Source organism: Aspergillus pseudotamarii, assembly GCF_009193445.1.
Source record: "Aspergillus pseudotamarii strain CBS 117625 unplaced genomic scaffold BDV38scaffold_5, whole genome shotgun sequence".
NCBI lineage: Eukaryota > Fungi > Ascomycota > Eurotiomycetes > Eurotiales > Aspergillaceae > Aspergillus > Aspergillus pseudotamarii.
Genome location: NW_022475019.1, coordinates 68,113 through 90,223, shown reverse-complemented (window position 1 = coordinate 90,223; position 22,111 = coordinate 68,113). Strand labels below are relative to the sequence as shown.

Genomic DNA, 22,111 nt, shown 5'->3' with positions numbered 1-22,111 from the left:
GGGGGAAATTGTCTCTTTGTCAATTCGTGCAGGCCAATAATCGCACGAGACTCACCGTAAATCCAGGCGAGACAAAGCCAAGGATCATCCCAGAGCTGCCAACTCAGCAGAAGTGGGGTCGGTCAGGCTGACGGCGCTATTGAACACGAGTTACCGTTGTAAAAGATTTGGCCCACGAATTGTGAGACTGAATAATGCATCTAAAGGATAGAGATATGGCAGATGAGGGGCGGGGTTCCATTCCAATGCATTGGATATTTCATTGTAAAGAGGAACGTTGAAATAGAATTCCGATTGTAGTTCCCTTGGGTCCAGTGACTGTACTGTATCCATGGCGCATGATAAGAGGTGATCCAGCGGTACATGAAAGTCTTGTTTGTAGTGTTAATGCCTTCATAATCAGGCAAACAGCAACAAACTTCTGTTTTCTTTGTCTTTCTTTTTTCCCTTTTGTCCATCGATTATCATCGTTAACGACCTCCAGGAGGATCGTCATTTCAACACTCCTGATGCATTTTGCTACATTACGTAGTCAACCTCTTGTTCATCAATTTGATACTTTATTCTTCCAACATCGGGCTCGCTCAGTAATTCTACCGTCGACGTCAAGCTATTGGTAAGCTCAGGTAGATAGCTATGGCCCCTATCAATATCCTGGCGCGTCTTAAGACGCTCTACGCCAAAAGTTACGGTAGGCCCGGCAATCAGAAATGATCTCGTTTACCTCTAACCGTTCGTCTTCAGATGAACCGGTCATTTCGGCCCAGACGGCAGCTTTCTTCTCGGTATGCATCTGCTCCCGTCTTAGCGCTTACCCAAACAAACTTCTATAAAAATAGCATCATTGTAACCTAGAAAAGGGGCAACCTTCACACCCCTAAAAGGTCTCTCGTTTTTATAGCTGATGAGCATAGTTCGTTTCAGAATTAGCTAACAAAATCTTGCAGATCTGTCTAACACTAGTCTATGTGGTTCCATTCTATGTCACTTCTAGCACTCGACCATCTCCCACCCTCAGCCGAGATGCACCGTCCGTGATCCGGGCTAGAATCAAGGCTGTGACTCTGTCTTGCATCGGGAGCACCGTTGCTGTCTTGTGGCTGATCATCGCCAAGGGTAATTTCTCTCTGTTTGAGGCACTCAGGTTTCTTGGGTGGTGGCCCGTAGGATTCGCGGAGGTTCTTCGCAGCTTGTTCCTAACTGCCATTTTGTTCGCCGGGCCCCTCTTCGAGCGAGGGATTGCCGAAGGTGAGTGGAGAGATTGGATCAAAGGGAACAGGATTTCCGAAACCCTTAGCGGGTGGATCGGATGGAGAAATTACGTCGCTGTGAGTCAAATCCAAAAGGCCCGGATCTGATAGCTAGCCTTCAACTCACAATATACATATCTACAGGGTCCGGTCACTGAAGAGGTCATGTTTCGCTCCGCCATCATACCTCTTCATATACTCGCCAAGGTATCTCCGGGGCACATCGTGTTTACAGCCCCTCTATATTTCGGGATTGCCCATGTACATCATTTTTATGAATTTCGTCTAACTCACCCGGACACCTCCATCCTAGCGGCGCTTCTCAGATCGGTCTTTCAATTTGGCTATACCACCATCTTCGGGTGGTATGCAACTTTCATCTATCTGCGTACAGGATCTCTACCAGCCGTCATCCTCGCTCACACATTCTGCAATTGGTGTGGACTCCCTCGTCTTTGGGGAAGAGTTGAGGCCGGAGTCCCGCTCGGACCACCATTAGCCAAAGGCAAAAACGATACAGATCGAGGGCCAGTTTACGCGTATAACAATCTCAGCATTGGCTGGACCATTGCGTACTATGCAATTCTCGTTGGAGGGGCCACTGGCTTCTATTATGCTCTATGGCCTCTAACGTACTCTTCCAGCGCTTTGGTTGCATTTACAGGGCCGTAAGAAGAGAAGATATGGGGTCATAGTCGGTTAATGTATGGGCCTATGCGATGTAAATGTGACGATCTGTATATGTAATTTTTTATTGAGCTACTCAATATCTCGAAGTCGTCATGGCAAGCTTCATGCGGCATCAAGATTTTTCTCTTCGCCTTCTGCCTTTTTGTGACCCCAAGAGATGGTCCCCATATATTGTGCCTCATACACGTAAATTGTTGATGTTCTCCGGGTCATATCTGAGACCACTTGATTAATTGATAGTACAGAGTACCTACATCGAATTCCCGTTTATCTCCGACACGGCCTCGGAAATTCGGGGATTTATCCCTTCTCGACACAAGCTCAAAATTTCAAAAACAGCGACCGCATTAGCAGACCAACCTAGACATATAAAGGACCGTAGAAGGTGTGCGATTTTCGGGAACTCCCTAGGATTATCGCCAGGTCGAGGTTCAGTTAATATAATTTCGTCAATCATGACGTTGCGCCCCGTGCTCTGCCGCTTAACCAGCAGGACACCAACCGCCCGCTTTCTCTCCACTACCGCATGCTACGCAAGTTCCCTGCGAGTTCCTCTAGACATTCCTCCACCATTTCCAGTGACTAAATCCTGCCCGGAGCCCAGTTGCTCATGCCCTACAACACCGTCGATGCCCGATGGGCTCCCGATTGATTATAACCAGCCGCTGAATGGGACAATGGCAGCCTACGCGCAGCAAATCCTCATCTGCACCGGGCAAAGAGATTGGACAAGTCGTATCGAAGATGACGGGAAACATCATGCCTGGGGGCACCTAGTGAGAGGGTTGAAGCGTCTCTTGGGTCGTGGAGGACGCTATGCTGACGTAGGTAGCGGCCTGGGTCCAGCTATATTTGCGGTGGGCACATTGCTAACAGATGAAGCCTTTCAACAACATCCTTGTTAGCAACTCTTCCTTCTCTCCATCCGGTGCTTCTACTAGTACCCCTTCCACCGCGTCTGCATTTCTCTTTCCCAGCTTCAAATATTTTTCATCCATTCCGACCGAGATACTAGACTCCACGGACGCAGGGACCGACTTGTCTACCTTTGTACAAGCCTTCCTTCTCCCAAAAAAGCTCAGTGCCATGTCCGAATCTCTTCCTGAGGCTAGAAAGGCTGAGTTAACTCGGAAGCTGGAGCTAGAATCCGAATTTACGGATGCTGTGGATCTATGCCACTCTCCTGTTATCCTTATCTGCGGCCACGGTGGGCGTGACATGCGGTGCGGTGTAATGGCGCCGGTGCTGGAGAACGAATTTCGGAGGGTACTTGGTGATAAAGGGTTCACACTGGCGGGCAATGATGATCACACAATTGATAGCCCTGGGCATGCTCACGTGGGCTTGATAAGCCATGTAGGTGGCCACAAGTATGCAGGCAATGTGATCGTATACATCCCTCCGGGTATAACGATGAAGGGTTCTTCCTCCCCGCATCCTCTGGCTGGCAAGGGAATTTGGTACGGCCGTATAGAACCTAGGCATGTGCAGGGAGTTGTGGAAGAGACTATCCTGAGGGGAAAAGTGGTGGCAGACCATTTTCGGGGTGGTATTGATCGAAGTGGGGATATTCTGCGATTGTAGTGCCTTCCCCCGCTCCCTGGGCATTGAGTCTGGGCATCTCATTGTATTATACTCGCCACGGTGTATCAACTTTATCTAATTTCAACACAGTCCAACGTTACTATCAAATATTTCAGGCAGCTACGTCATTAGTCGTGGTCAGGCAAGAACAGACTTACAGCTAACAATGATGACTCGGTACTTACAAGTTACGGAAGATTTAACCGGTCTGTTAGCTTTCCTCAGCTTATGCCACTAGACCATCCTGGCTTTCTGGGAATACTATTAATACTTTTGGACGGGTGGCTTATTCAGATCATAACTTGGGTATATTTGCTCTGTCCCGATTTGGTTGTGGAGTGGGGGTGCTTGTGTCTGGGATAAATTTACGAACTTGTGTGGAAGATATATATATCCTTTAGAATTTGTACTACGTATCATTGAAATGCAAAGTTTTTTATGAGTCCAAAAGACATAAAAGCGGTCAAATATCGTATAAGTATTCTGAACTACGCATTACTAAATTTGGATTAACAGCGCATGCTACCCAGAGGACGAATTGATAACCATATTTTCAGGAGCTGAAGTCGAGCTACAACCATGTGTTTCCTTCCGATTACTGACCGTGATGCAATGTGGCGGGCAGTTTACAAATTTACGGGATCTACCCTAAAACCTCTCCCTTCAGTAGGTCAACATCGTCTGTGACAACCTCTATGATATAATATAAATAAGCATCCAAGCTCCTGCAGAGGAAGCAGTCGAATCTTATGTATGTACTAAGTGGTAGAGTTGTCACTCACGGCGGACACTAACCATGTCTAGCAACTAAATAGAGCCAAAAGAGGCTAGTCTGCATTGGGATTAAGGTACACTGACTGCCGAATGACCTCAACATCTTCGGTATCCTAGTGACTCAATTGCATCATTTTCGAAAACCCCCCCCCCCACAAATGGCACAATGACGAGATAGTCACTATGCTGTCTCTTTCTCGCGTACGATTGAATCCGACTAGGACGTTCCTAGCACAAGCACGATGGAAGCACGGGTGTCGTTTACCTTCAATCCCTGCCTTAACCCGTTTCGCAACGCTCGTAACACCAAAAGCTAATACCGGAAAACTTGACCTACCCGCAATTGACCGAAAATGGCAAGAAAAATGGCATTCCGAGAAGTCGAATCAACCATCCATCGCCTCCAAGACAAAAGGCAACACGGAGAAACCCAAGTCTTATATTCTGTCCATGTTTCCTTATCCGTCAGGTACACTACACATGGGACACCTACGTGTGTATACAATATCTGATGTCCTTGCGCGGTTCTATCGCATGCGCGGTCATGAAGTTCTCCATCCCATGGGGTGGGATGCTTTTGGGTTACCAGCGGAGAATGCGGCGATAGAGCGGGGAATTGATCCGGCAGAATGGACGAAAGATAATATTGCTAGGATGAAGCAGCAACTGCGGAGTATATCTGCTTCCTTTGACTGGGACCGAGTGAGGGAAAAACATGTTGCTTCGTGTCTAGTATTATGCTAACATGTTGCTGTTGCAATACGTTAGGAACTTGCGACGTGTGCACCAGAATTTTATGAACATACACAACGGATATTTTTGATGCTCTATAAGAAAGGTTTAGCATATCAGACGGAAGCTTTGGTCAATTATGATCCTGTGGATAAAACGGTCCTAGCAAACGAACAGGTACACATTGCAACCGGCGTTTTACGTTGGCCCGATACTAACTGTGTGGCTAGGTCGATGCCAATGGCTTCTCGTGGCGGTCCGGAGCAAAGGTCGAAAAGTTGAACCTAAAGCAGTGGTTCTTCCGTATAACTGACTTCAAGGAAGCTCTTTTGAATGACCTGGATTCTTTAGCCGGTGGCTGGCCGGAGCGGGTGCTGTCCATGCAGCGCAACTGGCTTGGAAAGTCTTACGGCGCAAAAGTCAAATTCCCTGTTGCAGTAGAGGGAATCGAACACGGGAGTACGGACATAAATGTCTTCACCACGCGGCCAGATACCCTCTATGGAGTAGAATATCTTGCTTTATCTCTAAACCACCCCATCGTTTTAGCAGTTGCGGAGACAGATTCAAAGCTGCGTAAGTTTTTGGATGAGGCGGCCGCCCTCCCCCCTGACTCCAAGACTGGGTATAAATTGTCCACCGTGACTGCCTCTCATCCATTACATATCATTGACAAGGAGAGCCCTCACATCGCTCGTCGGCTTCCTATATTTGCAGCTCCCTATGTTCTTAGCGATTACGGAGAGGGAGCAGTAATGGGAGTTCCAGGTCACGATTCTAGAGACCTGGCATTTTTCAAAGAGAATTTTCAACCTGAGTCCATATCTGTTGTGATCGAACCCCAGCGTGCATCCGAGGCTGAGTCCGGGGCTAGCGCCGGCCCTCTCCCTGCCGGTGGCGTGAAAGCTTATACTCAAGAGGGTTTTCTTAACTCGAGATGCTGGAAATACCAAGGCCTTCATTCTCGCGAAGCGGGTCAACAAATAATCAATGACCTCAAGGCCGTAGGCCATGGAGACACTGTGGAGCAATGGAGACTGAGAGACTGGTTGATCAGCAGACAGCGCTATTGGGGCGCCCCGATTCCTATCATTCACTGCGGAGATTGTGGCCCCGTGCCCGTGCCGGACGACCAGCTCCCAGTCAAGCTCCCTAAGATAGAAGGGGATTGGCTAAAAGGGAAGAGAGGGAATCCTCTGGAGTCATCGGATGAGTGGGTCCGCACTGAATGTCCGAGGTGTCAAGGTCCTGCGAAGCGGGATACGGATACCATGGATACCTTTGTCGATTCCTCATGGTACTTTCTCAGATTTCTGGATAGCGCCAATAGACAACAGCCGTTTTCACCATTGTCTGCGCGACCGGTTGATATTTATATTGGCGGTGTCGAGCACGCGATCTTGCACCTACTCTACGCCCGATTCATCTACAAATTCCTTGCCAGGTCCGACTTGTTCCCAGAGATTGCTCATGTAAGTGATGTCCCGGGGCTATCGGAGCCGTTCAAGACACTCCTTTCCCAAGGTATGGTTCATGGGAAGACGTACTCGGAACCTTCTACAGGAAGATTCCTCCACCCTTCCGAACTGGATCTTTCTAGCCCCGATAAACCCGTCATCAAGGGTACTCAGATCACTCCTAATGTGTCCTTTGAAAAAATGTCAAAGAGCAAGCACAATGGCGTGGACCCAACAGCGTGCGCCCTTAAGTACGGCGCTGATGCCACTCGCGCCCACGTGCTGTTCTCCGCACCTGTCAGTGAAGTCCTTGAATGGGATGAAGCAAAGATTGTGGGAGTCGAACGCTGGTTTGGCCGAGTTTGGAAGCTTGTGCAGGATGCGCAACAAACACTTGTTTCATCGTCATACACGCTCAACCCAGATGAACTGACGCTGTCCAACCACGCCACAGCCCTCCCCCACTCTCTGCAGAATCTCAGAGACAATGACGCAGATGCTGTTCTCTTTACCCATAGAACTATTTTGTCCGTGACAAGTTGCATAGAACATAACCCTTATGGGTTGAATACCGTTATCTCTGACCTGACCAAATTAACCAATTCGTTGTCCTCATCAACACCTTCGTCCCCACAAGTCCTCTACTTGTGTATATCCTCACTACTTCGTCTTCTCGCACCTATTGCTCCAGCTCTGGCTTCTGAGAGTTGGGAAACTCTCAACGAACCGATAATTGGCCGTTACCCGAAGAATGAAACCATAGACAATGCATATGACGTGCCCCCAATTTTCGACTGTCCTTGGCCAACGGCCCTCCTGACCTCAGAGCAGGCGAATGCATTGTCAGCGCGGGGTGGTCAGACCGTGGCAGTTCAAATCAATGGCAAGTTGCGGTTCACCGTCACAGTCCCACGACAGCTGTCGCCCACGACGGATGAATCGAGTGAGCAGGATTTTATAATCAATCGCATCTTGGAAACCGACGAAGGGCATACTTGGCTGCGTGAGAAGAATGACTGGGAAAAACGGAGGCGCGTAATTGTCGTCAAGGGGGGTAAATTGGTTAATATTGTATTCTAAATTCGAGTTATGCCCGTTATATTGCCAGGGTTCGCAATCGGCATGACCGAGTAGCTATAGACAAGTGTATATTAGAACTTAACACACATCACTCTATGCTTGAGGGGCCATGGATATTTGGTTAATCGTCGCACTTAGACGGACGAGCGTCGAACATCTGGACCAGCGATGTGAAAGGTATTGGGTTGGCGGGCATGACTCGTGCCGAAAAATTGCCGTAACTACAGAGTAGGTTTTTCTCTTTCCTTTCTCCTTGGGCCTTTCTTCCACCCCCCCCACCTTTCTTTACCTCTTCTCTCTCTCTCTCTCTCTCTCTCTCTCTCCATTTTTTTTCTCCCTTTCCTTCACAGTTAATTCCAGCCCCCAACTGGACTTACTCCCTCATGGGAGAATTGGGGTCAAAGGTGCTTGTCCGCCCGTTGCATGATGTGGCCGGAATACGGTGGAGACTCGAATGGAGCTTCCCCTCATAACAAACGATGGCTGTCAAGTTCGACACCCCGGACTGGCGGGTCTCAATGCCGAAGGCTTCCACATTCGGGATCGAAATTGTACTGTACAAACCGGTAGAATTACGGTCGATTCTCGGGCTTAGAGCATCGCCGGGTCTGCGGTTCTTGTAGTTGCGATTATCGGATCTTGTCGATGCGGAGCAATGCGGTCTCGCCAAGCATAACACACAGCCAAAGCAAGCTTTCTGGTTACAGTAAACTGAGGGGAGCTTTGAGAATCTAAGTAATGTGTTGGACTATTTCGAGGAAATTGAAGCCGTTCATCAACCATTATCGGCAATAAAATGAGGGGAAGTGCCCCTCACCATATTTATTAGCAAGGTTAAATAGGTCCCATGGTACTCCGTACTAGATAGGTAACTGGGTCCACAGATCAGGTACGTACTAGTCCTTAGTAGCATATCTAATACTGTACCTACTTACTACTACTACTAAAACTACTACTACTATTATAAGTAGTACGGAGTACTACTAGTAGGAGGAATACCTGGGCAACATACTACTCCGTAGTACATACACTTGCATGTTGACCAATAGGAAGAACCAACCCCTCATGAGGGGTAGAAAGCTACCCCGATCAGGAATAGTACGAGTGGTATCGGGTGCCAACTCCGAGTACCAACAAGGTACTAAGTTGGAGGTACCTGTGTATGTAGTATGTATGTACCAGTCTGTAGATGTAACAGACCTTAGTACCGTACTTGAACCCCGCATTGTTTACCTGGCTTTTTGTCTGTCCAACGCTTTGGAGTTTAGGGTAGACTAGACTATGTTACATGGACATTGTTTTCTAACCATTTTTGATACTGTCCGATTTGAAACCCCCATTTCTTGTCAATCTGCTGATGGGATCCAAACTTTGACTAATGAATGTTCAATGTCCGCTCACCATTTCGAGGGAGTCCCGCGTGCGGAGAAGATTGCGCTCATCGTTCCACTTGTTCTCTTCCACACCCTCCCATACGAATAATTATACGAGGTGCCGTGGTGTCCGCCGCGATCTACTGGCGGTGGGGTCGTAGTCCCATCCAGTCGCCTTTGCTTCTAATCCATGAGTGGGTGGACAAAGGAAAGAAAAGATGAGGAGGGGAAGAAGGGAGGGGTCCCATCCCAGATGGAATGCTACTCAAATGTAGGCGGGGGAATCCATCCTATACTATATATTTAGGCGTAATTCCCCTTCATTCCATTTTATCAACAAACAGAATCTGTCAAGCCTGGATTTGGTAAGTATACCTCCCCAAGTTCTGGATCCCGTCCCATCTCGTACGTCCCATGGCATTTTCCACATTATGCTTTCTGTATCAGTCCCTGCTTCACTTCATTCGATTCTCCAACTTGAATCATCATAGTCATTGACGAAATGTTCTCTGGGGATCGGTTTTAAATAGCCCGCTGACCATCTGATTATAGCATCCATCTTCATTTATATCGAGATCATTATCGTGGCACAATCAATTGAACGCAATTCAAAATGGTATTTATCCGTCCTTTCTCTATTGTTAGTGCGCGGACACTGACCGAATTTACAGGGTAAAATTCTTATGGTCCTCTATGACGTAGGTCCTCCATCGAAAGTGTAGTATCAGAGAGCCATGACATCGATAGCTGATCGCGAACCTTGATTCTAGGGCGGCGAGCACGCCAAGCAACAGCCCGGTCTCTTGGGTACCACCGAGAACGAGCTCGGATTGAGGAAGTGGTTAGAGGAACAAGGCCACACTCTCGTCACCACCTCTGATAAGGAGGGCGAGAACTCGACCTTCGACAAGGAACTTGTGGACGCCGAAGTCATCATCACTACACCGTTTGTGAACCCCGATGCCCCACAGGGATCTCTGTTCTGAACTATTGGTTAATCAATGTTGTAGCTTCCATCCTGGCTATCTCACCGCTGAGCGCCTGGCGAAGGCCAAGAACCTCAAGATCGCAGTCACTGCTGGTGTCGGATCGGATCACGTTGATCTGAACGCTGCCAACAAGACTAATGGCGGTATCACTGTCGCTGAGGTGACTGGCTGTAATGTCACCTCCGTCGCGGAACACGTTGTCATGACCATCCTTACCCTGGTCCGTAACTTTGTCCCCGCTCACGAGCAGATCACCCGTGGTGAGTGGGACGTTGCCGCTGTCGCTAAGAACGAATTCGATTTGGAGGGTAAGGTTGTCGGAACCGTTGCTGTCGGCCGTATTGGCGAGCGTGTCCTTCGTCGCCTTAAGCCATTTGACTGCAAGGAGCTTCTCTACTACGATTACCAGCCCCTTAGCCCCGAGGTTGAGAAGGAAATCGGTTGTCGTCGTGTTGACACCCTCGAGGAGATGCTCGCTCAGTGTGATGTTGTTACCATCAACTGTCCCCTGCACGAGAAGACCCGTGGCTTGTTCAACAAGGATTTGATTTCCAAGATGAAGAAGGGTAAGTAGTACAGTGGCGCACTTAACTGAGGCTTCCTGGACATTGACTAACCTCTTACCAAGGCTCGTGGCTCGTTAACACTGCCCGTGGTGCCATTGTCGTCAAGGAGGATGTTGCTGAGGCTGTCAAGTCTGGCCACTTGAGAGGCTACGGCGGTGATGTCTGGTATCCCCAGCCCGCCCCTAAGGACCACCCACTCCGCTACGTCGAGGGCCCTTGGGGTGGTGGCAACGCCATGGTTCCTCACATGTCTGGTACCTCGATCGATGCACAGATCCGCTACGCTCAAGGCACCAAGGCTATTCTCGAGAGCTACTTCTCTGGCCGTCATGACTACAGAGACCAGGATCTCATTGTTCGCGGCGGTGATTACGTTACTAAGGCCTATGGCCAGAGGAACAAGGCTTAGATCTCTCCAATCATTTTGGAATGAGTGGGTTATAATGATTTCTTGGCGAATGCTTCTGATCTGAATAGCCCTTGAAGGGGCAGGGCGATGCTTACTTATGATACCTAAAATTCATATTATGTTGTTCTTACCTATTATTGACATGAAAAATCTCTGATAAATCACTAAGGTTCCTGCTGCAGAATCGCGTAATAGGGAGTGGAAACCTTGTCTAGCCGCCTACCGACAGAGTATGTTGATATACTAGTAGTACACCCATACGGAGTATGTCTCGCACATACTTTGTTGATCCTTGTGGAGACTGCAGATCAACTGAAGCTTGATTTAACCAACCAGAGCCCAGGACAATCACTTACCACTGCTGTACCTCGTACTAATACTGTAGTACCCGTAATCCGTACATATCAAAGCTAAGGTAACTACTGCGCAATACCCATGAAAAATGTGTACTGAATTTCGGTAGGGAACTGTAATCCGTGGAGTTTACCCACTGTTATTAGAAGCTGGATATATCGGCTGGTAACGCATGTACTCTACCAACTATATCCAATGATGACTAGCACAATTGGCCATAGCGTAATGACCATGGGCTTGAATGGATAAGAATGACCTGGAGAGTGTCTTGGAGTGTTTTTCTATTCTCTTCGCTCACCATATAGCATCAGTGGTACCTACTACATATTATGGGCTACCGATGCTATGGCGCGGCATAATTGGAATGAAAGGCCTTATCTCAAGTTGTATTGCGATTGACGTACCCTTGGCAGGCATACTGAATACTACTTTCCGCCGGGTCCGGGAAGTGTCGTCTACAAGGCTAGCTTACGGCCTGGAATCAAACTGTCACGCAATACAGAAAGGGTACGTTGGAGATGATAGTTGGTGCAACGGACGTGGTCGCTGGTATTGCTCTTGTTTAAACCGTTCCAGACGCCATACGGACCTGTAAATGTCTACGAAAGGAATATCAATGCCCTCTTGAACCTTGTCGACCATCTCCCTCTTCATCACTGTCGTCCATAAACCCTTCTTCTAGCTCACGACTGAGTCGACTTTCTGCCTCGGCAACAGTACTGCGCCGTCGTTCCAGGGCCTCCCTTCGTGCAGGATCCATATCCATCCCGACCATGATCTCTCCTTCTTCGTCAAAGATACTAATGTTATCGTGTTGGTCGTCAAACCGTGCTTGTTGTCGCCATGCTGCCGGTAGGAATAGACGCATCATTGCATCAGCGATACGGTCCCGTAGTGTAGAGGTATGTGCCGAGATGGTGTGTAAGGGAAGATATTGTGAATATCGTTGGTGATAGCGACGGAAGAAAGGGATTATAAGGAACGACAAGAGAAGGTAGAGCGCCAGGGAGATTGCAGCTGGGATGACGATGGTCTAGACGATAGTGATGGATCTAGATGAGCACATCTTATCACAGATTGATGAGAAGCGAATATACCTTGGCGAAGCTTGATGCTGAGCCCATTTCGACTGCTTTGCCGGAGCTTAGTTCCACCAGTTGCGACGGTATGGGCTATGCTACCAAGGCTGGCTTGGAGGTGCAATGATAGGCAGTGGTATGATTAATATGGGGACTTCATAATCATGGTCTGCATGATTAGATATATCTCCAAGTATTGGTAATATATCTCGTAGATCGACTACCGATTAAAACCATCGATGCAGCCTGCTATAGGAAGATAAGGATCCGGATAGCGTACGAAGTACTCCGTATATATGGCGTCTCTTAGGCCACCTCTTTCTCCGATTGAATCCACGTGACAAGGAGATATAGGTATGGATCACGTGCAAATGCGGCCCCTATCGCGTTCTAGAGCCCGCATTCCCCCTAATGCCCGTGCTTCAGCCCTGACATGCGAAGAGACACCGGCAAATAGGGTCTGGACGTGGAAAAGACCCCCTAGAAGGCTAGGTTTGCTAGAGTTGATAGGATCGCCACTTTTTGCTGCGGTCTGTTCAAGTTGCTGTGGGTTTCAAAGAGAAAAGAATTCGTGTATCTGGCCCCTCTCTCTTCTACCGCTGCTCCGCAGCGGGTATTAACTACTAGTTCCAGCCAAAGTGCGAGGAACCGTATATCCATTTGAACCTGATACTACCCTTGCTATCTCATAGGCTGGGAGCGGTAGGTGCTGTTAATAATCTGGAAGGATCTTTCTAGCGCCCAACGGAAGTCTTTGTGTGCTGTGAGCAACGCTCATGCTGCGCCCTGCTCTTTCCCAGCGACGTCCGTCAAAATGCCAACCACCACGTCCTCACCTGATAAATCAAGACAAACCTCGGCTGGCAAATCGTTCTTTGGGAGGAAGCTGCACAAGGAAAAGCCAGTAGAGGATCGATATGACGGGGGCGGATCATTCGAAAACCTGGCGCCTCCCGGGAGTTCAGCTGGCTCTCGGTCGTCTCGACATTCCAAAAGATCATCTGTTCTGTCTGTAGATTATCCACAGGATATTGACCCCTCTGGACTGTCAATGACTGCCGGTGTCATCACGTCGATCCCTTTCGAAAGTCTCCCCGCCGATACCAAGACGCCCATCTCAATCGAGTACCTATCTAAGCCCGAACCATCGCGAAAAGAGCAAACGTCCAATCATCCGTCACCCAATCACTTGGCCAAAGGGGCCAGTGACTTCCATCAATACCCTGCGTGGAACCCTTCTTCCGTCCGAGATAACAATACATACTCACATCCGACTGGTCCTCGTCCACCACCGCATGCCTCGAATTTAACAATGACTGGAAGTAATACGGGGGATAAGGGTGCCCGGTACCAACAATGGGGGCGACCAGGAAGTTCTGCCGCCAATACCGGATTCAGTCACAACTCTTCTTCGACGGTTGACTCATCTAATTCACGTATATCTTTTGACCAGGCTAGCGTCCATTCCTCGCTTTCTTCGAACACCCGCGGTTCTAGCTATTTCTCGTCTGATGGATCATCCCGTACGTTTACGACTCATTCGGCTGATCGAAGTACCTATTTCCCGGGTGGGAACCCAAACCGACTTTCGACTCAGTCGAACTGGCAGCCACCGCCAGCTGCACAGCCGAGGCCTTCCCCAATTAACGCGGAACAATATCTCGCTCGACCGAGGGACGATCGTGTTGTCGACCAGTTATTCCTGGAATTGATGCAGAAGCGAGGCTGGCAGAACCTCCCGGAACAGGCGAAGAGACAGATGCTCGCATATCCGGCTTCTAAGAAGTGGACACTTGTTCATCAAGACAGGCTGACAGAACTGCAAGGGGAACAAAAGCGCAGGCAGAATGCACGACAGACACACGGTCATGACGGCCCAGCTGGTATTCTTGAGCGAGCGGATGAAGAGGGAAGCCCAGAGTGGTACGTCAAGAAGGTCATGGATGACTCTATCACATCGAAGCAGCTGGCTAGCTTAAGTGTCAGCCTGAGGACACAACCAATTAGCTGGGTGAAAGCCTTTGTCGAGGCACAGGGTCAAATAGCTCTTACGAACGTTCTCGCGAAGATCAACCGCCGCAAAGTTTCAGGTCCTGTCCCGGCCCCTCCAACTGGTGATAAAGATTTAGACCGCGAATATGATATCGTCAAGTGTCTGAAAGCCTTGATGAACAACAAGTATGGTGCGGATGATGCTTTAGCTCACCAGCAGGTCATTATAGCTCTTGTGAGCTCGTTGCTCTCTCCTCGGCTTAATACTAGGAAACTAGTCAGTGAGGTCCTGACCTTCCTATGCCACTGGGCTGAAGGACATGGCCACCAGAAGGTTCTCCAAGCCATGGATCATGTCAAGAATCATCAAGGCGAAACCGGGCGTTTCGATGCCTGGATGCGGATAGTTGAAGTAACAATCGATGGTCGTGGGAAAATGGGTAGTCTAGTAGGTGCGAGCGAAGAATATCGCAGCGGTGGCATCGGGATGGAAAATCTTCTGATGGAGTATGCCGTTTCCACCATGCTCCTCATCAATATGTTGGTGGATGCGGGGGAGAATGACTTGCAATTGCGATGCCATATCCGGGCCCAGTTCATCTCTTGTGGAATCAAACGCCTTTTGACAAAGATGGAGGGCTTTCAGTATGAGGTCATCGACAAACAGATAGAGCGTTTCCGGGAGAATGAGGCCATTGACTACGAAGACCTTCTGCAGCGGGAGAGCAGCAGTATGAAAGACAGCATCGAGGGCGAAGTGAAGGATATGAGTGACCCGCTGCAAATTACCGACGCCATTGCAACTAAAATCCAGGGGACCCGAGCTCACGATTATTTCCTCTCTGCTATGCAACATCTACTCCTAATTCGTGAGAACTCCGGTGAAGATGGTTTACGCATGTATCAGCTTGTAGATGCTATGCTTAGTTACGTTGCTATGGATCGGAGACTTCCTGATCTTGATCTCCGACAGGGCTTGACTTTTACCGTACAGAGTCTTCTAGATCGGCTTCATACAGATGCAGAAGCGAGACGGGTATATGATGAATCTCTAGAGGCCCGTCAAATTGCGGAGGCTGCAATCGCTGAACGGGATGAGATGAAGGCACAGATTGAGCTAGGCGCGGATGGCTTGGTTAAGAAACTACAGAAACAGATCGATGAGCAAACAGGCATCATCGAGCTTCAGTCGCGACAAAACGAAATGATTAAAGCTGAAGTCGCCGATCTCCAAAGGCTTCGGGCTCAAGAGCTTCAGCGCAATGAGTTGGAGACCCGTGAGCTTTATTTGATGCTTCGAGATGCTCAGGATATAGCTGCGTCAAATGCTAAGAAGAACAACATGGCTGAGACAGATCCTTCGCATATGAGAGGTATCTTAGACCGTGAAAAACTCTTGGAGAGGTTGGAAATGCAACTCGAAAGGACGAAGACACAGTTCAAGCTAGAAGGCAAAGTCTGGGGGCAACATGACCCGTCGGACCGGCTACGAGAGTTACGGGAGCAAATGGATGGTGAACCTGAACCCAGCGATGACTTCCAGGAACATGCGCGCCGAAATCTAGATAGCAACGCCCTAGGATCTGTTTATCGAAAAAGGAGCCTTGTTCCAGGAGATGATGCCGCCGGTGAGGGTCTGGGGCAGACTAACAATGAAGATGGTGAAATTATGTATGAGAAAGCACGTCTTGTGGACATCCAGCGACCTCGGATGAACCCTGCTCAGGCCACTGGCCTTCTCGGCGAGATTGCGGCGAAGGTACCTAAGATTGACGCCGAGGAGGGCGAAACGAAGGCGGCTGCTGACGGATCGCCTTCCCTTGAATCAGAGACCCCGGCTATCAGAGTGGACGAGCCGAAAGAGAAGAGCCAGGATAGAAATGTCGATTCAGCTGCTGGTGCTGGGCCTCACCCTCCCCCGCCACCTCCCCCACCCCCACCTCCAGGGACGGGGGCAGGTGTCCCGCCTCCACCGCCGCCTCCACCGCCGCCTCCCCCTCCCCCAGGCTCTGCAACAGGTGTGCCTCCTCCGCCTCCCCCTCCGCCACCCCCTCCACCCCCAGGGATGGGGGCAGGGATTCCCCCGCCGCCTCCTCCCCCGCCGCCTCCTGGTGCCGCTGGCAAAATTCCCCCACCTCCGCCTCCTCCACCCCCTGGCGCCTCATTTGGCGCTCCTCCTCCTCCACCCCCCCCTGGCGCTTCATTTGGCGCTCCTCCGCCACCACCCCCCCCTGGTGCCTCAGTTGGAGGATGGAGAGCAAATTACATGGCTTCCCAGGTCGTTCCCTCCAAATCAACGGTCTTTTTGCCATCAATTAGGCCTAAGAAGAAGCTCAAAGCACTTCATTGGGAAAAGGTTGATGCTCCTCAGGTGACTGTATGGGCATCTCATGCACTAACTCCTCAAGCGAAGGAGGAGAAGTATACCGAGCTTGCCAAAAAGGGTGTATTGGATGAAGTTGAGAGGTTATTCATGGCGAAAGAGACCAAGATTTTTGGAGGCAGTGCGGCAGCCAAGCAGCGCAAAGACAAGAAGCAACTTATCTCTAATGAATTGTCAAAGAATTTGCAGATTGCCATGGCAAAATTCTCCCAATACCCTGCGGATGACGTTGTGCAGATGGTTATTCACTGTGATGCGGATATCCTTGACAACCAGGTTGTCATGGATTTCCTACAACGTGATGAACTGTGCACAATACCCGAAAACATATCCAAGCAGATGGCACCTTACAGCAGGGATTGGACAGGTCCGAATGCTGCTAGCTCTGAGCGGGAACAAGATCCGGCTGAGCTTACGCGTGAAGATCAAATTTATCTATATACTGCTTTCGAACTGAACCACTATTGGAAGGCGAGAATGCGTGCCCTTGCACTGACTCGCTCCTACGAGCCAGACTACGAACATATATCCGCTAAGCTTCAGCAGGTTGTGAAAGTGAGCGAATCGCTGAGGGATTCAGTAGCTCTGATGAATGTGCTTGGCCTGATCCTAGACATAGGAAATTTCATGAACGATGCTAATAAGCAAGCTCAAGGTTTCAAGCTGAGCTCTCTCGCTCGGTTGGGTATGGTAAAGGATGACAAGAATGAAACCACCTTTGCAGATCTTGTCGAGCGGATTGTTCGCAATCAATACCCAGAATGGGAAGGGTTCGTTGATGACATCAATGGTGTCGTCGCCCTGCAGAAACTTAATGTCGATCAGTTGCGAACAGATGCTAAGAAGTACATTGACAATATTAAGAATGTACAGGCGAGTTTAGACGCTGGTAATCTAAGCGATCCTAAGAAATTTCACCCGCAAGATCGCGTCAGCCAAGTCGTTCAAAGGAGTATGAAGGATGCTAGGCGCAAGGCCGAGCAAATGCAGCTCTATCTTGAAGAGATGATTAAGTCGTACGATGACATTATGGTCTTCTACGGCGAAGACAACACAGATGAGGGCGCTCGACGAGACTTCTTTGCCAAGTTGGCTGCTTTCTTGCTTGAATGGAAGGTAAGCTAGGTTTGGGCCTAATCTAGAGCCCTATGCATACCTGGATATTTTTGGCTAATGAGACATCGAACCACAGAAATCCAAGGAAAAGAATATTTCGCTGGAAGAGGCTAGAAAGCGTACCGAAGCATCGCTTGCTCGCAAGCGTAATAATGCTGCTCTTGCAAATAATGCTGGCTCGGGTGAAGTGTCACAACTGCCTGCCTCAAGCGGGGCCATGGATTCTCTTCTGGAGAAGTTACGAGCCGCAGCACCTCAGGCCAGAGATCAGCGTGACCGTCGGCGTCGTGCTAGATTGAAGGAGCGACACCAGGTTCGCGTGGCTTCGGGCCAACGGATGCCGGACCTACCTGGAGCTGAAGGAGTGGAAGGTGGTGGAACCAATGAGGGGAATGAAGTCAGTGACAATGTTGCCAATAGCGATGAACCAAATACTGCAGAGGTAGGGCTTCTGAGCCCCCCCACCCTACGCTCAGAATCTGGAACCACAAGCAAAAATTCTACTCAGATCTCAGAGAGTGAAGATGTTGCAGATCGTGCTGCAAGCATGTTGCAAGGTCTAAGAGATAATACCGATGGGGAGCGGTCCAGAAGACGAAGGGAAAGCGCCGAAGAAGAACGTCGAAAACGCAGATTACGAAGACGGAATGGGCCGACGGCTGGGAGTAAAGACAGTGCCGACGGCTCTGCCCTGTCCCCAGTACCGGAGCCCATGACACCGTCAAGAACTGACTCGAATGGTTTAGAAGAGCCTATAGCTACTAGTCCAGAAGATGCCTCTTCGCAACGACCGGTTACTCCAGTCATCGTCGTGTCTCCAACAACAGAACAACATCACCACCCTTCAAGCGATGATGAACCCAATGCCGACTCTCCTGGCAGATTTTCCGAACGGTCAAATTGATGTTTTCGCCTATCCGGCTTACTTTTCATAACCCCTGCCTGCTTCTCTGTCTCACCCACTCACTTTCGCTCTTCTTTTTCTCTTCTTCTTTTTCTCCTAATATAATACTTGATAGACTAGGGGACGTCGCCTTGGAACATTTTGCCTTGCTGAGTGTATAATATCTAGTCCCACCCCCCTTTTTTTTGTCTTTCTCTTCTTTTTACTTCCTATTTGCATCTGAGTTGTCTGCGTTGAAGACACAAGGCTAGCATAACGGGTCCCTCCCTTCACTGTTCTCCCTTTACGTCCTTTCTCTTTTTTATTACTGGATTTCTTGAACTTTATCTCCAAGAGTACATTTGTTCTATCCACCTTCTTGCTTCTACAGCGAGCGACTCCTTGGTTTCCAATTCCCATCGGAATGATTTTCAGCTTACGTCTCGATTTCCCTATTTGTACATACATAACGTCATATTTCCTTCTACTGGGCTGTACGGGTGATATCTCCTTTGATGTGCATGGTTAGCAATTGGTTGTTGCATGTCGGTTGTGGTGGGTAATCGAGCGGCTTTTTTTTCTCATGGCGTATGGCCGCGTTTTTCGACGCGCAGGCGTGACGAGGTGACGCAGCTATCATTGATATACCTTCAAACATTCATCTTATGGAGTCGGTGGTTTCTATGCATCAGACACGCACGTGGCTTGTTGTAATGTATCTTATCAACGGCGGAAACCATACATGACAACTTCGCTCTAGGGACCGTAGGGACATAACAGATCCGAGCAAAAAACAAATAAATCAATAAATAATTGATTAATCAAGTAAAATGAGGAAGCATATATGTATGTCTATTAATATATAATAAAGAGAGCAAGGAGGTAAAAATGCTCTAGGAAAAAGAGACAAAATGCATATTATTGATCTCCCATGTATCCACGTGACCAGACGCGATAAGTCAACTCATCCACCTTGGAGAATCTTTTCTTTTGACTATCATACTTATTGTTTGACCTCGCCGCAAGTTCCGTTCTGCGCATGCAGGTGTCGTATTTTCGAAATCTGCGTCGGGTGATTCCCTTTCGCCTGCCATGGAGCAGGCATAGCTGCGCTTTCCCTCGGGACAATGCCTATTCCTCCCGCTATGTCTTGTTTCCACCTCCGGCGGTACCGCAAAGCCGAACGTTTTCCGCTTCGAGACCGACACAGTCACATATAGACGGAGACTCTACCATCTACGCCCTTTCGACCGCATCTGGTCGAGCTGCCATCGCGGTTGTGCGGGTATCAGGTCCGGGGTGTGTGCGGGTAAGCTGAACTTAGGCATAGCCTGTTGGGCTGCTAGGTGACTGATGTTATCTTTCACCATTAGGTATATCAAGCGCTATGTCCAAAAGCGCTGCTTCCCCGGCCGCGCTTTGCAGCTGTACGGACTTTATTTGACCCTACGCGTGAACCTTCCAGCGGCAGTGTCCTTGATGCAGGGGCCCTCGTGTTGTATTTTCCAGCCCCCAAGACAGTTACAGGGGAGGACGTTCTTGAATTACACCTTCACGGTGGGCCAGCGATCGTTAGGTCTGTGCTTACAGCTATTTCCCGTATGAGTCAACCGGATTCGCTCGTTCGTTACGCCGAACCCGGCGAATTCACCCGCCGTGCTTTCATGAACAACCGACTGGACTTGCCGCAGATAGAAGCTCTGGGCGATACTTTATCTGCGGACACAGAACAGCAGCGTCGCCTGGCTGTCAGAGGTGCTAGTGATGTGTTGTCTAGGCGATATGAGCAGTGGCGGCAGCAACTACTCTACGCACGTGGGGAACTTGAAGCGCTGATCGATTTCGCTGAAGACCAGCATTTTGACGAGTCTTCAGATGAGCTGGTACTCTCAGTGGCGGCGCAAGTGCAGGTACTACGGGTCCAAGTCGGGTTCCATATCCAGAACGCCTCCAAAGGGGAGCTATTACGTCATGGCATCAAAATCGCTTTGCTTGGGGCACCCAACGCGGGTAAGAGTTCTTTATTGAACCGGATCGTAGGGAAGGAGGCTGCTATTGTTAGCACCGAAGAAGGAACCACCCGTGATATCGTGGATGTTGGAGTCGACCTGAGCGGATGGTACTGCAAGCTTGGGGATATGGCCGGAATCCGTTCCGAGCCTGTTGATGGGAAAGGATCGGTTGTGATCGGGGCTGTTGAAAAAGAAGGTATTCGGCGCGCCAAAGCTCGCGCTCTAGAATCCGACGTTGTTGTTGTGGTCTTGTCTCTGGAGAAAAGCACCTTCGATGACATACCGTATGAGCTATCAATTGAGCAAGAAGTAGTAGAGGCGGTCAATGACTGTGTTGCAGCCGACAAGTGCATTGTTATTGCAATTAATAAATGTGACCGGCTGCCCTTGGATGTCCAGAATCGTCAACTTTTACCAAAACAGTTGCTCGCCTCAGTGGGTGATCTCTTTCCCACTGTGTCGCAGAAGCGTATCTTCGGCATCTCTTGTCGTGAGGCGCAACTGGATTCCGCACTAGAGCGGAAAGACCCGGGCCATCTACAGGAATTCCTCCGGGGGCTTATCTCAACTTTCGAAGAAATTGCGTCTCCATCGGGTATCGAAGGTGATGCGGACGGAGAATATAATCTGTCATATTGGGAAGATTCTCTAGGAGTGACGCATCGACAAAGTTCTAATCTACAAAGATGCCTGCAGCATTTAGATGATTTCCTGACCCAAACTTCCAGAAGCCATTCACCGCCAATGCTAGGCCACGAACATGAGCAGCAGCCTATTGAGATGGAAATAGATATCGTGACAGCCGCCGAGCACCTGCGCTTTGCGGCCGATGCATTGGCGAAAATAACCGGCAAGGGGGAGAGCGGTGATGTGGAGGACGTTTTGGGGGTTGTGTTTGAGAAGTATGTCTCGCCGCTTATCTGGAGAGGCGTTGGCTCTTTGCTAACTGTGTACTAGATTTTGCGTTGGGAAATGAACCGCTGCAGCGTGCGCCAACAGGGCCGCTTTAAGGATGCCGCTGTGCTGTCCTAATTCACCTTTCACTTCACAGGGACCGTCCGTGGCCGTCCCTCGTGCGTGCAGAAGAAGCTGTCGATGGTTCAGGTAACCCAACTCTTTCTGCCGTTATCTTTCGGGTCATTGTAACCGCCGCGACCTTGCATGGCGGCGAAGTTGAACGGACCGGTTGTGTGAGGAAGGAAAGTCTGGAAGACTAAAGGGCCGTTATAACCTCCTCGTCCCATAAACTGTTTGGTGTGAGTCGAGCACCAGTTGGGCCGGTTACCCCATGTACCCATCGTCACCCAAGACCTTTATAGCTACGGACTATCGTGGGATGATGTCAGAGTCGAGTTAGGGAGGTAGAAAGGGGGTCTGATGGCAATAGT

At 49.4% G+C, this 22,111-nt stretch overlaps 8 protein-coding genes across 8 annotated transcripts; 7 read left to right on the top strand and 1 right to left on the bottom strand.

The window, feature by feature from the left end:
• Window positions 1-236: 236 nt before the first annotated feature.
• Window positions 237-788, top strand: BDV38DRAFT_149778 (uncharacterized protein). Its single transcript, XM_032051599.1, has one exon. It carries the CDS (start codon window positions 339-341, stop codon window positions 618-620), a length of 282 nt encoding a protein of 93 aa, XP_031918146.1. The 5' UTR covers window positions 237-338; the 3' UTR covers window positions 621-788.
• On the top strand, window positions 637-1,922 carry BDV38DRAFT_278263 (CAAX prenyl protease RCE1; the record flags this gene model as incomplete). The annotated part of the gene is made up of 4 exons (XM_032058675.1): window positions 637-691; window positions 745-785; window positions 948-1,328; window positions 1,395-1,922. The coding sequence occupies 4 exons, from the start codon at window positions 637-639 to the stop codon at window positions 1,920-1,922; spliced, it is 1,005 nt and encodes a 334-aa protein (XP_031918145.1).
• Window positions 1,923-2,259: 337 nt separating this feature from the next.
• On the top strand, window positions 2,260-3,656 carry BDV38DRAFT_149749 (sucrase/ferredoxin-like domain-containing protein). Its single transcript, XM_032051598.1, has 2 exons — window positions 2,260-2,764; window positions 2,823-3,656. The coding sequence occupies exons 1-2, from the start codon at window positions 2,396-2,398 to the stop codon at window positions 3,522-3,524; spliced, it is 1,071 nt and encodes a 356-aa protein (XP_031918144.1). The 5' UTR covers window positions 2,260-2,395; the 3' UTR covers window positions 3,525-3,656.
• A 652-nt stretch (window positions 3,657-4,308) lies between these two features.
• BDV38DRAFT_149743 (leucine--tRNA ligase NAM2) lies at window positions 4,309-7,741 on the top strand. Its single transcript, XM_032051597.1, has 3 exons — window positions 4,309-5,000; window positions 5,067-5,207; window positions 5,261-7,741. Exons 1-3 carry the CDS (start codon window positions 4,482-4,484, stop codon window positions 7,565-7,567), a joined length of 2,967 nt encoding a protein of 988 aa, XP_031918143.1. The 5' UTR covers window positions 4,309-4,481; the 3' UTR covers window positions 7,568-7,741.
• Window positions 7,742-9,080: 1,339 nt separating this feature from the next.
• On the top strand, window positions 9,081-11,039 carry fdh (formate dehydrogenase (NAD+) FDH1). The gene is made up of 6 exons (XM_032053373.1): window positions 9,081-9,305; window positions 9,493-9,556; window positions 9,612-9,638; window positions 9,711-9,886; window positions 9,951-10,495; window positions 10,558-11,039. Exons 2-6 carry the CDS (start codon window positions 9,554-9,556, stop codon window positions 10,902-10,904), a joined length of 1,098 nt encoding a protein of 365 aa, XP_031918142.1. The 5' UTR covers window positions 9,081-9,305; window positions 9,493-9,553; the 3' UTR covers window positions 10,905-11,039.
• An 832-nt stretch (window positions 11,040-11,871) lies between these two features.
• On the bottom strand, window positions 11,872-12,382 carry BDV38DRAFT_278260 (uncharacterized protein; the record flags this gene model as incomplete). The annotated part of the gene is made up of 2 exons (XM_032058674.1): window positions 11,872-12,291; window positions 12,356-12,382. 2 exons carry the CDS (start codon window positions 12,380-12,382, stop codon window positions 11,872-11,874), a joined length of 447 nt encoding a protein of 148 aa, XP_031918141.1.
• Window positions 12,383-13,151: 769 nt separating this feature from the next.
• On the top strand, window positions 13,152-18,732 carry BDV38DRAFT_278259 (formin sepA; the record flags this gene model as incomplete). Its single annotated transcript, XM_032058673.1, has 2 exons — window positions 13,152-17,828; window positions 17,905-18,732. 2 exons carry the CDS (start codon window positions 13,152-13,154, stop codon window positions 18,730-18,732), a joined length of 5,505 nt encoding a protein of 1,834 aa, XP_031918140.1.
• Window positions 18,733-19,465: 733 nt separating this feature from the next.
• On the top strand, window positions 19,466-21,761 carry BDV38DRAFT_149657 (tRNA modification GTPase). The gene is made up of 3 exons (XM_032051596.1): window positions 19,466-20,020; window positions 20,085-21,625; window positions 21,681-21,761. The coding sequence occupies exons 1-3, from the start codon at window positions 19,751-19,753 to the stop codon at window positions 21,697-21,699; spliced, it is 1,830 nt and encodes a 609-aa protein (XP_031918139.1). The 5' UTR covers window positions 19,466-19,750; the 3' UTR covers window positions 21,700-21,761.
• Window positions 21,762-22,111: the final 350 nt, after the last annotated feature.

Bases quoted from the DNA above. Each gene is read 5' to 3' on its own strand.
- BDV38DRAFT_149778 (XM_032051599.1), top strand. From the start codon at position 339: ATGATAAGAGGTGATCCAGCGGTACATGAAAGTCTTGTTTGTAGTGTT.
- BDV38DRAFT_149749 (XM_032051598.1), top strand. From the start codon at position 2,396: ATGACGTTGCGCCCCGTGCTCTGCCGCTTAACCAGCAGGACACCAACC. The intron at 2,765-2,822 runs GTAGGTAGCGGC...TAACAGATGAAG, and splicing joins GTGGAGGACGCTATGCTGAC to CCTTTCAACAACATCCTTGT.
- BDV38DRAFT_149743 (XM_032051597.1), top strand. From the start codon at position 4,482: ATGCTGTCTCTTTCTCGCGTACGATTGAATCCGACTAGGACGTTCCTA. The intron at 5,001-5,066 runs GTGAGGGAAAAA...GCAATACGTTAG, and splicing joins CTTCCTTTGACTGGGACCGA to GAACTTGCGACGTGTGCACC. The intron at 5,208-5,260 runs GTACACATTGCA...CTGTGTGGCTAG, and splicing joins CGGTCCTAGCAAACGAACAG to GTCGATGCCAATGGCTTCTC.
- fdh (XM_032053373.1), top strand. The intron at 9,639-9,710 runs GTAGGTCCTCCA...CCTTGATTCTAG, and splicing joins TTCTTATGGTCCTCTATGAC to GGCGGCGAGCACGCCAAGCA. The intron at 9,887-9,950 runs GTTTGTGAACCC...TCAATGTTGTAG, and splicing joins GAAGTCATCATCACTACACC to CTTCCATCCTGGCTATCTCA.
- BDV38DRAFT_149657 (XM_032051596.1), top strand. From the start codon at position 19,751: ATGCAGGTGTCGTATTTTCGAAATCTGCGTCGGGTGATTCCCTTTCGC. The intron at 20,021-20,084 runs GTAAGCTGAACT...TTTCACCATTAG, and splicing joins CAGGTCCGGGGTGTGTGCGG to GTATATCAAGCGCTATGTCC.